The 15,782-nt window shown below is 53.6% G+C and overlaps 1 protein-coding gene across 2 annotated transcripts in view; it reads right to left on the bottom strand.

The window, feature by feature from the left end:
• Positions 1–15,782, bottom strand: part of ACSS1 (acyl-CoA synthetase short chain family member 1) — a 61,772-nt gene that overhangs the window by 38,706 nt on the left and 7,284 nt on the right. For both annotated transcript variants that reach the window (XM_079785005.1, XM_079785006.1), the window contains exon 2: positions 9,857–9,953. In XM_079785005.1, coding sequence (XP_079641131.1) covers positions 9,857–9,953 — 97 coding nt within the window. The remainder of the gene's footprint in view (positions 1–9,856; positions 9,954–15,782) is intronic.

The raw sequence follows: 15,782 nt of genomic DNA, 5'->3' as shown, positions 1-15,782 counted from the left end.
AAGGCTGGCACCAGCCCTCACCAACAACCCCGAGAGTCTGCGTTCTCCCCTCACCAGGCTGTGCACCTTCACCTCCCACAGCCCAACCAACCCCCAACACCACCGGATGGAAGAAGGGGGTTCACAGAAGCAAGCATCCAGTTCCAAGGGATGTGTGCTCCCCCCAAGTGAGCCTCTCCCCCTGTGCTCAGAAAGTCCCTCAAGGAGGTTTCCCAGGACGTGCAGACAGACTCCCTCGGTGTGGGTCATTCTAAAATAAGAAACTCCAGGGGTCTTAGCTTGCCCAAAAGAGGGACAAAGAAAAAAAAGTGGTCATGTTCAGAAAGGTTCAAACACTTCCACTTCAACACCAGGAGCCAAAGTCTTAAGGAAAGTCTTTAAAGCCAGCAGGACCCAAGGAACACCGGTTTCTACGGGATTCTGGTGGTCAGCTTCCTCTCAGGCTAGAAGCTGGGACACCATACGGACGGAAGCCCTGGCCTCTCTGCCCTACCCAGGGGAGCCCAGTGAACACACCAACTTTGACCTGTGCGACAAGTGACCAGTCACCACACCCATCAACCTCATTATGCCAGTTTATGATCCTCCCCTCAATTGCCCCAATATTTTAATAAAGGATCTGCTTACTGAGGTAATTATTTGGGGGTGAGAAGAAGAGCAAGGTGCAAGGGTCAGGCACAGGAGAAGGTGGAGGGGAAGCCTGTTAGCTGGCGTGCTTGTTCTCCTGAGTTGAAGTCCTCGCCCTGGAAATGCAGCCCTATCCTCCCAGCTCCAGCAGCCATGGGGCCACCCTGTCCCCTCCCCAATGTCAAATCTGAAATCCTCTGCTGACCTCCCTTCAACTGGCCCCAACCTACAGCTAAACGGACCCTCATCCTCCCAGATACTGTTCTGGGCTTTGAGCCCCCATGTCCTGCTAACACTCAGCCACCTAGTGGAGGAGAAGTGTGTTTCCATTTTCCAGATGAGAAAACTGAGGGTCAAAAAGCTGGAGTGATTTGCTTAAGGTCACACACACAGCCAGGGGACGGAGCGCGCGGAACACAGGCCTCCCATCTCCACCCACGCTGGCTGCCTCAGCCAACAGTGTGCTCGCATATCACTACCCACTCTGCCTCCACCATCACGCCTCCCCTTCCTCTGCCTCCCAAAACCCAGCCCTCCACAGGACTTCCCCAGAGCCTTCTCAATCATGGTGAGACTTCCTGCTTCCTTCCCCTGGCGCCCACAAGGACCGGCCACTTCTGTGACCTTAATAAGTGGCCAAGTTTGAAGACACCCAGGAAGGTCACAAACCAGCCTCTGGGGGAGGTGCTTCTAGGCTGCAAGCCTGTTCACTCCTTCTGCCCATGTGTGCTGGTCTAGCTGCCTCGGACAGAGGGGCGCTCCACAGGGCCAGGCCCCATCTGATATTCCTGGGCCCTCCCCGCACTAAGCCCTGGGCTGCATCACGTCTCAATGGTGCCCAATGCTTGGCCCAGCACAGCCAGGGAGAAAGCCATCCCCGGGCACCTGAGCTCTGAGGCAGGCAGGGTGGAGGAGGGCCCTATGCCCCCCAGCTCCTCACTGTGGAGAGGCCCTCCCCAATAAAAAGGCCCCGATGGAACAACCACAGAAATCCTCCTCTCCAGGGGCTTGACTCGCAGTGAAAACTACACTCAGCTCTACAGGGCGGGGGGGGGGGGGGGGGCGGGGGGGGGGGGGGGAGAGGGTGCTGCGGTGGGAGGGGCAGACACACGAGAGGACGCCTGCCCTGCCTGGAGCAGCATAGATGCCCAGCTCTGCTACTCTGTGTTTTACAACACTGGGCATGACGCTATGCGCTGCCCCACACCCACTAGCATCGGAACGGGACTGGTCTCTAATCCCTGTGTGACAGATGAGGATGCTGTGTTAAAACCTGTTACAGCTAATTACAAGGGTCACATCTGGACTCGGGTTCAAGCTCAGAGCCCTCTTTAAAGAACCTCAGGCTGCCCTAGCTGGTTTGGCTCAGTGGATAGAGCGTTGGCCTGCAGACTGAAGGGTCCCAGGTTCGATTCCGGTCACATGCCTGGGTGCAGGCTCAATCCCCAGTGGGGGGCATGCAGGAGGCAGCCAATCAATGGTCTCTCTCATCATTGATGTTCTCTCTCTCTCTCTCTCTCTCTCTCTCTCTCTCTCTCTCTCTCTCTCTCTCCATCTCCCTGCCTCTCTGAAATCAATAAAAATATGTTAAAAAATAAAAATAAAGAACCTCAGGCAAAAGATGAGCTGGTTAAAAGCTTTGGTAAATACTCTCAGCGTGGCACCCACAGCCTGCTCTCTCCTGTTTCTGGGCACCCACGCACACCATGGGTCTGAATCTACCTGAGACCCCGCCACGACTGTCCTGAAGAAAACGGATCTGAAGAAAACGGATCTGTGTTTCTCCACATCCCCATCCCCCAGGGCCTCTGAAATCTGCCAACCAGAACTACAGGTGAAGGGCAATCGTGTAAAACAGGCACAGGCTGGAGAGCTCCTGTGGCCAGCCTCAGGCAGTGCAAGAGGGGTTTGCTTTCCTGGGAGAGGGAGAGATGTGTGCGGACTATCCCAGGCTGATCCCTGCCAAGCAACGCCTTCCTGCCCCTTCACTTCAGAAATGAAGCGAGCACTATACTTCTCCAGGAGGGAGCGCGGAAAACCACAGCCAGAGGGGCTCTCCTACCAGAGGCAGATGGCAGCACAGGCCTAGCGCACTGCTGAGGAGCACCCCTCCTGCAGCCTTGGCCCATCGGCAGGGTGTGCCTCGGAACCGGTGCCAGCCGGTGTCCCAGAAAGCAGGGCCTGACGGGCAGGAGGGGTGGGGGCAGGAATAGGACACGGGGCCTCCTGGCAGGTCGGTTCCCAAAGCTGACCTGCCAGGCCTCTCCCACCCGAGGGAGATAAGGTGACAAATACAACCCGTCTTCAGAATAGTAGACAGTGGAAGGCAACAGCTAAGTAATCACAGGCAATACTAACAGAGCAGGAGGCTGTGCCTGAAACCTGGAGAATGTTTCCAGGACAGATCATTCGACACAAAGAGCAGCTTATAAAAACACCTGGCGTCCTGGCCGATGTGGCTCAGTGGTTAGGGCGTCAGCCCAGGCACCAAGGGTCGTGGTTCTATTCCCAGTCAAGGGCCTGTACCTGGGTTGCAGGTTCAATCCCCGGCCCCAGTCTGGGTGTGTGCAGGAGGCAATCAATAGATGTCTCTCTCTCTCTCTCTCTCTCTCTCTCTCTCTCTCTCTCTCTCTCTCTCTCCCCTTTCACTCTCTCTAAAAAAAAGGGAAAAATATCCTTAGGTGAGGATTAACAACAACAACAAAAACATACTTGGAGAATGGAGAATGAGCACGATTAAAATGTATATGTGCAAGTACAAGTGGTGTGTGTACACACACACACGTGGGCATGTACATGTATGTCTGCCCACACATATGGAAAACAGTGGCAATTCTCGTGAGTGGGAAAAAGGTGTTGCCAATAGTTATTGGGGCAGGAGCTGTTGGTTTGTTAACAAACTCTACAATGATTCTTCAGAAATGTGCCTCGTCCAAAAAATTCAGGAGTGAGAGGCTTTGGGCACCTGAGGAATGAGACATTCGCCCAAGCTTGAGGCCGACAAGTGGGCATGGTCCCCAAGAAACTGCACTGCCACCAGCAACCCCCACGTGTTTCCTTAAGGGCCCAGGCTATGAATCCAGAACTTGATCTTTGGGCTTGTGGCCATCCTGGGGCATCTGGGTGCCACCACGGGGAGCACTTTATTTTAGTGGCAGTTTTTACGCTGGCAGGTCAGCCAGCACCAGGGTCTAGGTGGCTTTACTCCGAGGGGACAGAAAGAAAACCTATGTCAAAAATGACCAGGAAAACAATAACCCAAGTCTCTCAAAAACTAGCTGCACTTTTAGACAACCTGTACATACACTTTTTACTCAAACAGTAAATAGTAATAGCCATCTGGTGCTAAGATAGCTAAAGTATATAAAGCTGTTCTGGGCTAAATCTCCATATTTTTGGAGAGAGAATAGGTGGCCTGCACTTATAAGTTTGCCACTTGCCCAAGGTTACTTTGGTGAAGTGGAACTAAAGTTATCCTCAGCTTTAACACGCTGGCTGCGGTCCTGAAAATTCCCCGAGGTTTACAATTAAACCACACATCTCCAAAGGCCAGCCTGAGCCCAGCTCTCAGACTGTCGAACACTGCTGAACACCCACTCGGTGTGTGCACAGGCGATGCCCAGCCAGGAGATGTGACCCCTCGCCCACCCGCCCCTGCCCCAGGATCCAGGCACGCCTCAGGCAGCGATGGAAGGAATTCAGTCTGTGGCTGAACCACTTTATCTCCAGCATCCACATGGTAGGCTCCTCCACCCCCACCCACAGAGCCTTGCTCTTTTTACTAACAAATCGCACATCCCTCGAGATGGGCCAATAATGGTAAAGAACAGTGGAGCCGATCTGTCTACTGGAGCAGCGCTCTCTAATCTCTAGTGTGCACACGTGTCCTGGGACCTGCCTCAGTTGTCTGATGGGGCCTGAGATTTATCTGTTTAGGCTCTCGGCTCGGCCCGTGGGAGACAGGTCGATGCAGAGGCTGGAAAGGCCATGAGGGGCTGTGGCTGCTGAGGGTCTTGGTAAAAAAACAGGAGAGGACCCGTAGGGCAGTGCCCACTGGAAGCTGCAGCAGATTAACAAACGTCAGTTTGCTGCACCCAAAGGTCAACCTGAGTAGTTTTATCCCATTTTTGGCAAATGTTACCATCTTTGGTGATAAGTCCCCAGTTCAAGAAACAAACGGGAAACTAGAGGTGCCCAGTGCCTCCCCCCCACCCCTCTGCTCAGTCACCCAAGTGGCAGGAGAGGAACTGCTGTTCTCAGGCCCCTGGGTCTGGACCTGCTTCTCCGAACCTTCCTCCCACCCCATTCCCCCATCCCATCACCCCAGCCACCTTCTTTCTGTTCCCGGGGACCTACGCTGAATAAGGACCCCCAGGGTTCTGAATTGGCCTGGGAAGTTCTTACCCCATTCTTCTCATGGCTGCTGCTTCTTTCAAAAAAAATATTTTTTTTATTGATTTCAGAGAGGAAGGGAGAGGGAGAGAGAGAGAGAAACATCAATAATGAGAATCATCGATCGGCTGCCTCCTGCATGCCCCCGACTGGGGATCGAGCCCACAACCCGAGCATGTGCCCGGACCAGAAATCAAACTGTGACCTCCTGGTTCATGCTCTGACCACTGAGCCATGCCAGTTGGGCATGGCTGCTGCTTCTCATCAATAGACCTCAGCTTAAATGTCACCTCCTCAGACCGCCCAGCCACACCGCTCTGTGCTTGGGGACTGTGTGGTACAGTGGCACACGATGAAATGTGCTGAATGATTGCACATAAAAAGCCATAGGACAGCCGAAACCGGTTTGGCTCAGTGGATAGAGCGTCGGTCTGCGGACTGAAAGGTCCCAGGTTCGATTCCGGTCAAGGGCATGTACATTGGTTGCGGGCACATCCCTGGTAGGAGGTGTGCAAGAGGCAGCTGGTCGATGTTTCTCTCTCATCCATGTTTCTAGCTCTCTGTCCCTCTCCTTTCCTCTCTGTAAAAAATCAATAAAATATATTTTTTTAAAAAGCCGTAGGACACCCACCAGGACCATCATCGTGCTCGTGACTCCTTGATGGGGAGTGGAGAGTGGGGGTGATTTAAAGGACACAACTTAGATTCATCGTCGGTACTGTACAGGGAACCCGAGGGACCTCGAGACTTTAGCCAAAGGGATTTACCCCCGGGGAAAGGAGAGCCAGTGCCCTGCAGTGACGGACAAAGACCCCAGGCAAGGCTGTCCCCACAGGAGGCAGCTCTGTCAGGAGGCCAGTACTCTTCCTGGACAGCGGGTTTGTTCAAACTCCTCAACACACACACACAATATCCAGAAGGGTGCTTGGCACTTAGAAAATGTGAAGAATTTGGAGAAACCAAGATGGCGGCATAGGTTAAACACCTAACCTACAGCCGGGCACAACAATTTCAAAAACACAACTAAAAATCAAAACGGACATCATCCAGAACCACAGGAAAGCTGGCTGACTGAAATGCCCACAATTAGAAGGAAAGAGAGGACCACAAGGAAAATCAGGGAAGCCGTAAAAGCTTGAGGTATGGAGACACGGGCGGAGACACGAGCCCGCGCGCGTGCGGGGAAGACGGAGCCGGAGAGGAAGGGGCGGCTGACGGCCTGGCTGGCGTTCTCTGGCGGGAAGGAGATAAAAGCGCCAGATTGTGCTGAACCCCAGCTCCGACTGCACTGAACCCCAGTTCCGGGCGAAACCCTGGGAAGCCGGGCTCATGCTGGGGGAGTCTGGGCTGTGGGGCGGAGACACGGAGGAGTTGCGCCGGAGCCGCGCACGGGAATGTGCGCAGAGGAGGGTCTGTTGCCTGTGCCGCTGGATTGCCCTAGCGGGAGGGAGACAAGGGCTCCGGACTGTGCTGAACCCCCAGTTCCAACTGCACTGAACCCCAGTTCCGGGAAAGACCCGGGGAAGCCAGGCTCATACTGGGGAAAGCTGGGCTGTGGGGCAGAGGTGCAGAGAGGCGGCGAAGAGCAGAGCACCGGAGGCGCGCAGGGGATTGTGCGCGGAGGATGGGCTGCTGACTGTGCCGCTGAGTCACCCTGGAGGGAAGGAGACAAAAGCGCCAGACTGCGGTGAGCCCCAATTCTGACTACACGGAAACCCAGCTCCGGGCGAGAATCTGGGAATCCAGATTCATTGGGGGAGAGACTAGACTGTTTGACAGCGCGCGAAACTCCAGGGCGCTTTTCTCTCAGAGGTGTTTGCTGGGAGTACAGAGGGACACAGGAACCTCATAGGGCGGGGCTGATGGGAAGCCAAGGCGGTAGGCTCCGCCCTGTAACTCCGCCCCATCCAAGCTGAACACAGAGGCTTTTACAATTTTGCAAGTCTAGTTGAATGGGGCTGTCTCCCGGCATAGACACAGCTGATCCTCACAGCCAATTGGACTGGAGGTCACATCCTCCCAATGTACCAACAGCAATCAAGGCTTAACAACACCAAGACTTTGCACTCAGCCCACAAAGGGGAGTATCAAGAGCGACCACCTAGGGAGAGTGGGGAAGCTGAGCGATAGGGAGGCAGCCAAAAGGGGAAGACACCGAAACAGGTCACGAATATAAGGGATGCTGTAATTCATGCTGAGGGGCCACAGGCAGTAGCTGACCTACACTCCATTGGAGACCCAGAAACGAAGGCTTCTAGTGGTCGGTGTGAGATGACACCAGATTTCAACCACTCCCATAAGGGACACATTCAAGAGGCAGACGCAGTGAGCGCCAAAGCCTTGCTGCACCATGACCCGGCCCAAAAACGTGTCTCCCGCACAGCAACTCTTCCTTTATAGACACAGAGGGTCCGCACGACCAATTGGCCTGGAGGACAATTCCTCCCAGTGACACCAACAACAATCAAGACTTAACTATACAAACAAGGACCAAGATGGAGGCATAGGGCAGAAGCCTGATTGCTGCCTACCACAACAATTTTGAGACTACAACGGGAGAGCAGAGCAGACACCATCCAGAACCACCGGAGGGCTGACTGAGCAGATGCTCTACAACTAGAATAAAAGAGAGGGGTACGCGGGATGAAGCTGATGCCGGTGACCCAAAGACCACACTTTAAAAACTACGGCTCAGGCGACACAATGGTGGCCTGGATCGTGCTCGGCGCAGTTCCCCCAGCGGTCTCCGGCTGAGGGGAAGGCTTCACTCGCTGCCGAGCACGGACAGACGAGCCCCTGGGAGACATGGGGTGGGAGACTACGCGCTTGCTGACCTCCGAGTCCTTCAAGAATCTCAACACCCCGGAAGCGGCCAGGTGCGCACGCTCGGCGACCGGCCACCGCTGCAGACCCAAGGGCCAACGCAGCCACCCCGGACCAGCCCGCCGCCGCACACCGGGCACACCGGAGCTTCGCCGAGCCCGCCGCCCAACGAGTTCTGCGGTGGCTGCCCTGGAACTCTGAGAAAATGGCCGAAGGAATTGCTGAGAGGGAATTGACCAACAGGAATTGGGATCAAGAAGATGAAACCCCGCTGGGTCCCGGATCCGGGTGAAGCCGCGTGCCCCTGGGTCCGGATGAGGCTGGGAACTGGGTCAGGGTGAGGCTGGGCCCCGGGTCCGGGTGAGGCCACGTGCCCCTGGGTCCGGGCAAGGCCATGCGCCCCTGGGTCCGGGTGAGGCTGAATCCTGGGTCTGGGCGAGGCCGTGTGCCCCTGGATCCGGGTGAGGCCGTGGGCCCCTGGATCCGGGTGAGCCTGGGTCCCGGGTCCGGGTGAGGCCGTGGGCCCCTGGATCCGGGTGAGCCTGGGTCCCGGGTCCGGGTGAGGCCGTGGGCCCCTGGATCCGGGTGAGCCTGGGTCCCGGGTCCGGGTGAGGCCGTGGGCCCCTGGATCCGGGTGAGCCTGGGTCCCGGGTCCGGGTGAGGCCGTGGGCCCCTGGATCCGGGTGAGCCTGGCCCCGGGTCCGGGTGAGGCCGTGGGCCTCTGGATCCGGGTGAGCCTGGGTCCCGGGTCCGGGTGAGGCCGTGGGCCCCTGGATCCGGGTGAGGCCACGCGACCCTGGGTCTGGGAGAGGCCACGCGCCCCTGGGTCTGGGCGAGGCCGTGTGCCCCTAGATCCGGGTGAGGCTGGATCCCGGGTCCGGGTGAGGCCGTGGGCCCCTAGATCCGGGTGAGGCTGGATCCCGGGTCCGGGTGAGGCCGTGGGCCCCTGGATCCGGGTGAAGCCGTGCCCCTGGATCTGGCCGAGACCAAACCAGAGGGAGTCGGACCTGCATTACCACCATTTGTCCACCATCCAGAGCTGAGGGGTCAGTGCTGACATGTACTCATAAGGAACTGGTGGACATTGATATTGGGTCTCAAAAGAACTGTTGGACCAGAAAGAAACTCACTACAGACTGATTCATTTGCCTGTCAGCATAACTATTATTGCTCGTCGCACATTCAATTCTTATAAGTACATCTCTAGTGACACATGATCTCGCTCATCTAGGGGAAATGATGAACAACATAGACTGATGAACAAGAACAGAACCAGAAACAAGGAGGCATCGATCGGACTATCGGGCCTCAGAGGGAGGATAGGGGAGGGTGGGGGGAGCGGGAAGAGATCAACCAAAGGTCTTGTGTGCATGCATATGAGCCTAACCAATGCTTAAGTTCAACAGAGGGTTGGGGCATCCATGGGGAGGGGTGTGGGATGGGAATGGGGGGATGAGGACAAATATGTGACACCTTAATCAATAAAGAAATTTAAAAAAAAAAAAAAAAGAAAATGTGAAGAATTTAAGGAGCCAAAGAATACAAATGTCATGTGTATCCCCTCTTTAAAAGTCTTGATTTTATTTTTGGTCCCACTCTTATGAGCGCACTGAGAGTAATTATAATAATTATGTCAGCGTGTATTTCATTCAGCTCGCGTTCATGCTTACTTTTCCTGGGATGCGAGAACATGCCCAATGTTCCTTCATATTCAGACAACCGGGACACCTGCCCAGGACCAGACACACATTCACAGACCCGTGCCAACCGCCTCCCCAATGCCCTGGACATTCATCATCGCTGTTCCCAAAGAGCCAGTTCCTTCTATGGGAATCTGAAGACAATGAGCATTGCCAAGTGAACAGGAAAGCCAGGCCTCCTCCAAACTGGGCAATTCTGGAAAACAGCTCAGCAGAGGCACCTGGTGCCAGCGTCTACAGCAGACACAGAGGCCCAGGAGACCCGTGGGGGGCGGGGGGCACCGAGATGCCTGCCGTCAGGGAGCACACAGTACCTGTAGGTGATCCTCACTTCAGTTCCGGGTTCGTCTCGCTCCCAGATCAAGGCAACACTCTCCGGGGACTTCTGAACATGCTGATCCAAGCAGTTGACTGCACAAAAACAGGTAAACAAACATCAGACATGGTGTTCTCAGAGTCTGAATCAGGGGAGGGTCTGGTTTGCTGTGACCTGCACTCCTCGCTGATGAGGTGGACCCTTCCCGCATCAAAGGTGAGGTGTCTACTTCCTTGCAAGGAGAAGGGTGATTGTCAGAGCCGGAAAAAACAAGACAATAACTACACACATTCGATCTCACAGGTTTAGGGTGATCCCCTGTGGACAATCTGAGGCAGGTACTTCACACCAGTAGTCTCAAGCCCAGCCACGCATTGGTGTTACCTGGGCCTCCCCCAGGGACCCTGACCCAGTTGACCTTGTGGTTTCAAGGCTCCCTGGGTGGTGCTAATGGGCAGCTGGGGCTGAGCACCACAGCCTGAGCTGCTGGAAAGAATATTTCATGCAGATGGGATGCTCCTGATGCAACACAAGGTTCATGCAAGGGGCTCTCGTGTGTGGTAGAGATGCACACAGTCCAGGCCAAGGAGCCACATGCCTTCTCAGGTGTCCAGCCAGCACCCTAAAACCTGCCTCTGCTCCAAGGAGTGTTGCAATGATGGGGAAATGCAATGCCGGTTTGCTGGAAGGCTCTGCTCCCCTCCCCCAGCTCTTACTCAAGCTCAGGTCACATGCCTTCCCATAAAGAGAAGAGGTCAGTTCCTCCGGTTTACTGTAAACCTGAAGATTGGTAAAATCATGTTCATTTGCTGACATCCTGTTCAAGGTGAGCTTAGCTGTGGCTGGGAATGCCAGCCTTTGAAGCCAGCCTTTCGTTGCTCACCTCCCCAACAGCAGGGGAAATGAACATCACAAATAGCTGTTGGGGGTAGCAGCCATCTGTCCACCTGCTCTTCAGGTCACCCCAATGTCCAGGCATAAAAATGTGTGAGTTTTTTCTCTTCGGGGCAGTTACTTATCTTCTTCAAATCAATCTCCTCCTAGTAACTGGGAGCTATTATCTCTAATGCAAGAGGCCATGACCAGAAACAAATGAAATACTGAATGTTCAAGTACCATTATATAAATATAAGGTACTACATTGCCAAATGATAAATACCATACTATGAGTTAGAGACTTTTAAATGGGATAACCGTTCTGACAAAAGTTATGGGAGATACCAAAAGATCATATGATTCCTATAATTCTTGAGAGGGTGAACTCACTTGAAAATATTACACAGTTTAGTTTGTGTGTGCGTGTGTGTGTGTGTGTGTGTGTGTGTGTGTGTGTGTGAATTACATTTTCCCCTCTTGGGCTATTTTATTCTTATAAAAAAAATTTCATTTCAATTTCCTGGCTCCTGACAGGTATACAAATTATATGTCAAAAATCTTAAGTAAGAGGTAGATGTCATGGAAAAAAGTTACTAATACTATTACTGGTGCAGAAAAGTTATTTGAATTATTAGAAAAATAGAAGAGAAGAAATTAAAAAAAAAACAGAAAAGAGGAAAAACAATATGAGAAACTGAGAATAAGGGGCTTGGTGGTAGAACCTGGATTTATACAATAAGCCCAAATCAATGTGAGAGAGAGAGAGAGAGAGAGAGAGAGAGAGAGAGAGAGAGAGAGAGAGAGAGAGAAAGAATGGTCTGAAGTTGATAAATCAAATTTTCCCACTAAAGGTAGGGATCTCTGACTTCTCTTGAACAATTAGCAGCTGAGGACACACTCTCCCCTGGGAGCTAAGGCGGGAGCCATGCCTCAGAAGGGCGCGTCCTGTCCCCCCTCCACTGCCCGGCCCTGATGGAGTGGGAAGCAGTGACTCTAAGAAGGTCACGACAAGCCTCGGATGCCCAGCTCCTTGACCTGAGGACAGATGCTGAGAAAGGGCTGGAGGAGAAACAGGGCGAGTTAAAGCTGCGCACGGAGCAGGAGTCCGGCAGCAGGGCGTTGCTTCCATGCGTACGAGTGTTTGCTGGACCCTGGCTGCTCCAGGCATCACAGATGCAAACCCTTAACCCCACCCCAGATCAGTGCTGAGAAGACTGCAGGTGACAGGTGTGCACTCTTATCCGAGAAATCTGCTCCAACACACCTTCTCCCGCCCTGAGGTGGACCTTCTGAGTCACCCTGGAAAGTGGCCAGCTCAGGTATAGCTTAGGAAACAGTCTACAGGTGGTCCAGTGACCTGCCCAAGGCCGAGCCAAGGAAGCAACAGGAAGGGCCTCAAAACACCTTACCCGGGGCTCATCTACCCACATCACCTGCTCCCATGGCAGCCAAGGTTGCCAACACATGACCGTCCAACTTCGAACCTAGACCCTCAGTGCCACGGAGCCAAGAAGGGCATCCTGTGCCTGCTTTATGCCAAGCAGGAGGGCAAAGGTGCAGAAGGTGGAGGGGAAAGACATGCCCCATGATGGACAGCACCCAGAGTGTTGCTGGCTGGCCAGCGAGACAAGCCCTGTGTCCATCTCTTCCCAGGGCTGACAAATGGCAGGAAGGCACTGAGCCCAGGTGCAGTGTCCCTGGGTACCTTCCTTGAATACGGAGGTGCTGGACAAGTGGCCACCAAGACCCCGAGTGATCGGCCTCTCCCTAGGGCAGTGCCGATTCTGGTGAGCACCTTCCAGCCTCGGGACTTTCACATGGTTCTTCCTTTCTGTGGCACAGTGTCCCAGCCTCTCACCTACTGCCCACTCTCCTGCAGGTCCCGACCTACACGTTCTCACGCTCGCAGTGAGCACTTCACGTCCCTTGGACCTCTAACTCATTGAGGTGTCTGCACTTGCTGTCCCTCTGTGGGCAGGGGCCAGATGTCCTCTTCATATTTGCATACATGCAGCCTAAGCCAGAGCACAGAGCAGAGAAGCACCTCAGCTCTGGATGTGGGCAGACCATTCAAGCCCTTGAGCTAAAGGACAATGATGGAGTCTAAATGGCACGAGGCTGGCCCCATGCCCAGGGGAGGGAACAGACCTCTTCCTGTCTTCATGGCTTTGTTCCTCAAGAAGTTCTCTTGTTGGACTAAGTCAGCACTTCTAAATCCCCCCCCCCAGAACCTCCAAAGGACTTCTTAGCACACAGATTATGAGCCCACAACTACTGGAAGTCTGAGCGAGCAGATCTGGGCGGGCCTGAGATTTCCCCTCGAACAGATCCCAGTGACGCCGTTGCTGCTGGTTCAGGCCCAGGCTCTCATAGACAGACATGCGTGGGTACCTCTACACGCATTCTACTTTGTATGTATATTCCCGGTTCCAGGGGGCTTTCTTTTCCCTACGGGGACAGGTGTGATCAAAAACACTGCCAGGGAGATGAAAGTGGAGACTGCATGCACTTTCTTCCAACCATGGACCAGATCTACAGCTAAACTACAGAGCAATCAACTTGAAAACCAACTGAAGTGTAGCTGATCTGAAATACTGTGCCTAGGTAGCACTGAAGAAGCCACGTAGAGACTGATAAGGAATGGAGATGCAGAAAGGGAAAGTCCCCCTCGAGCAGGTGTGGCGGCTGACAGGCCGGACAGATATTGCCGCTGAAAAGCTCCCTCCCCCTGGGAGTGTGGAGGCTCAACCCCACACAGAGATCCCCAACCCAGAGCAACAGGGACGGGAAGAGTCTGTGTAGCATTGGGCAGAGGGATTCAGGGGGATCTGTCCACCTGGGAGACTCGGACCGCACCTACTGTTAGCAGCCGCAGCCGGAGAAGTTTGCTCCAGACTCTGACTGCTGGAGAGGTTGTGCGGCTGTGTTTGGGTCCAGCGGAGGGGTCTGTGGGCTGCACCCAGCAGTGACTTTGAGGGACCCTCTACTTTCTGGAAAGGCACTGGGCAGAGAGCCCCCGTCAGTGACTAATCTGTGTGGCTTGTGGGGGGAAGGAACGTCTCTTCCACATTGAGCACAGGGCCGGAGCCCCTCACCCACCTGTGGGAGCCACCTGGTCACAGGGGAGCAGTGCAGGTCTGGGATTTTAGGCCCATACTACGGGGTTCACAGCCCAATCAGAGCTGGGAATTTCTGCCCCACTTTGCGGAGACCAGCCGCCCAGAGAGATCAGAGTCCTGCGCAGGGCTGATTTCCTGGCCCCTCCTCCATGGTTTGGTGGCACAGAGGAGCTGGGGTTTGGGGACTGTATCCCCCCCAAAGGAGGCTTCTGTCAGGGAGACAAGCAGGCGAGTGCTGAGCTCTGTGACTACACTGTGGAGAGGCAGATCTGAGCTTCCTGTGAGTTTCACCTCCAGACCCAGGAAGGAGAGGCAGTGCCCGTCCACTCCTGCAGGCTGCGGACACCACTCCCAACAGGAGACTGCCTGGTTCAGCCTGTGAAGTTCTGGATATCCCCGCTGGGTGAAGTTCTGTGGGGGATGGGAGAGCAGCTCACAGCAGGTCATTCAAAGTGTGAGTCCCCACCTGCAGGCTGGGCCCCAGACATCCTCAACAGGAGACTCTTGACTCTTGACCTCTCCCGCTGAGCCCAGGGTGGCTGAACCTGGTACTGAAGAGGAGACTGCAGGCTGTACCCAGCCTGAACCTGCAGTGAGACCCCAGAGGGGGGGCTAGAGTTGGAGTCTCTGACAGAGACTGAGGAGTTTGGCTTTGAATTTATCAGAAACAGAGCTCAAATCACACAAGACGCCAATCCAGTTAGCCACACAAACGGCATATCCAAAGGGGAATCCTGGCAGGCTCCAGACCCTGCTGGGAATAATCCCACCTTGGGGGGCAGCCCCTGCACAGCATCTCATTCATGGTGATCAAGGTTTACCTTGATAGACACCCAGCCTGAAAGGTTAACGACTGTGCCTCTGAGCCCATCAAGACACCTCGAGATGGTATCTGCCCAGCACTTTGCATGCCAGGGGTGGGGTTGAGCTTCATATTCGGCCAGCCTGAAGGTCGATCCCACCCACAAATGGGCCAACATCAATCAAGACCCAATTACAATAGGAGGGCCCAAATAACGAACACAAGAGACATTCCTAGAGCACCCAGCTCAGGAGATCAAGGAGATTGCACCACTGGGTCCCACAGGACACCTACTACAGAAGGCCACCCCATGAAGACTGGGAGTCATAGCAGTCCTATCTAATACACAGAATCAAACACAAAAAGAAAACCAAAATGGGGAGACAAAGAAACAGGCCCCAAATGAAAAAGCAGGAGGAATCTCCAGTAAAAGAGCTAAATGAAATGGAGGCAAGCAATTTATCAGAGACAGAGTTCAAAATAATGGTTATAAGGATACTCAAAAGCACGAAAAATGACATAGAAACCATGAAAAATAATAGGTCGAAAATTAAGAATGTCGTATCTGAAATACAGAATACACTGGAAAGAATAACTAGTAGGCTGAACCAAGCAGAGAGTTGGTCAGTGAGATAGAAAATAAGTCACTCAGTCAGAGCAGCAAAAGAAAGAATAATTAAAAAGCAAGAGGACAGTTTAAGGATAGTTTGGCACAGTGTGAAATGTAACAACATTGATAGGGATACCAGAGGGAGAAGAAAGTGAGCAAGTGAGAGAGAACCTCTTTCCAAAATCCAGCACCCATTTTTGAGAAAAACTCTAAGCAAAGTGGAAACAGAAGGATTATACTTGAACATAATAAAGGCCCCAAATAGCCTTAGCAATCTTGAGGAAGAAGAACAAAATTGGAGGGATCACAATACTAGATATCAAACTATACTACAAGGCCATTGTCATCAATACAGCCTGGTACTGGCACAAGAACAGGCATATAGATTAATGGAACAGAACAGAGACTGTTCAGAAATTGTCCCATGCTATTATGATCAATTAATATTTGACAAAGGAGGCAAGCACATACAATGGAATAAAGAGAGTCTCTTCAATAAATGGTATTGAGAAAACTG

The sequence above is a fragment of the Cnephaeus nilssonii genome, assembly GCF_951640355.1.
Source record: "Cnephaeus nilssonii genome assembly, chromosome: 11".
NCBI classification, from domain to species: domain Eukaryota; kingdom Metazoa; phylum Chordata; class Mammalia; order Chiroptera; family Vespertilionidae; genus Cnephaeus; species Cnephaeus nilssonii.
The sequence above is the reverse complement of the archived record's forward strand: the minus strand, read 5'-3'. Positions and strand labels throughout refer to the sequence as shown.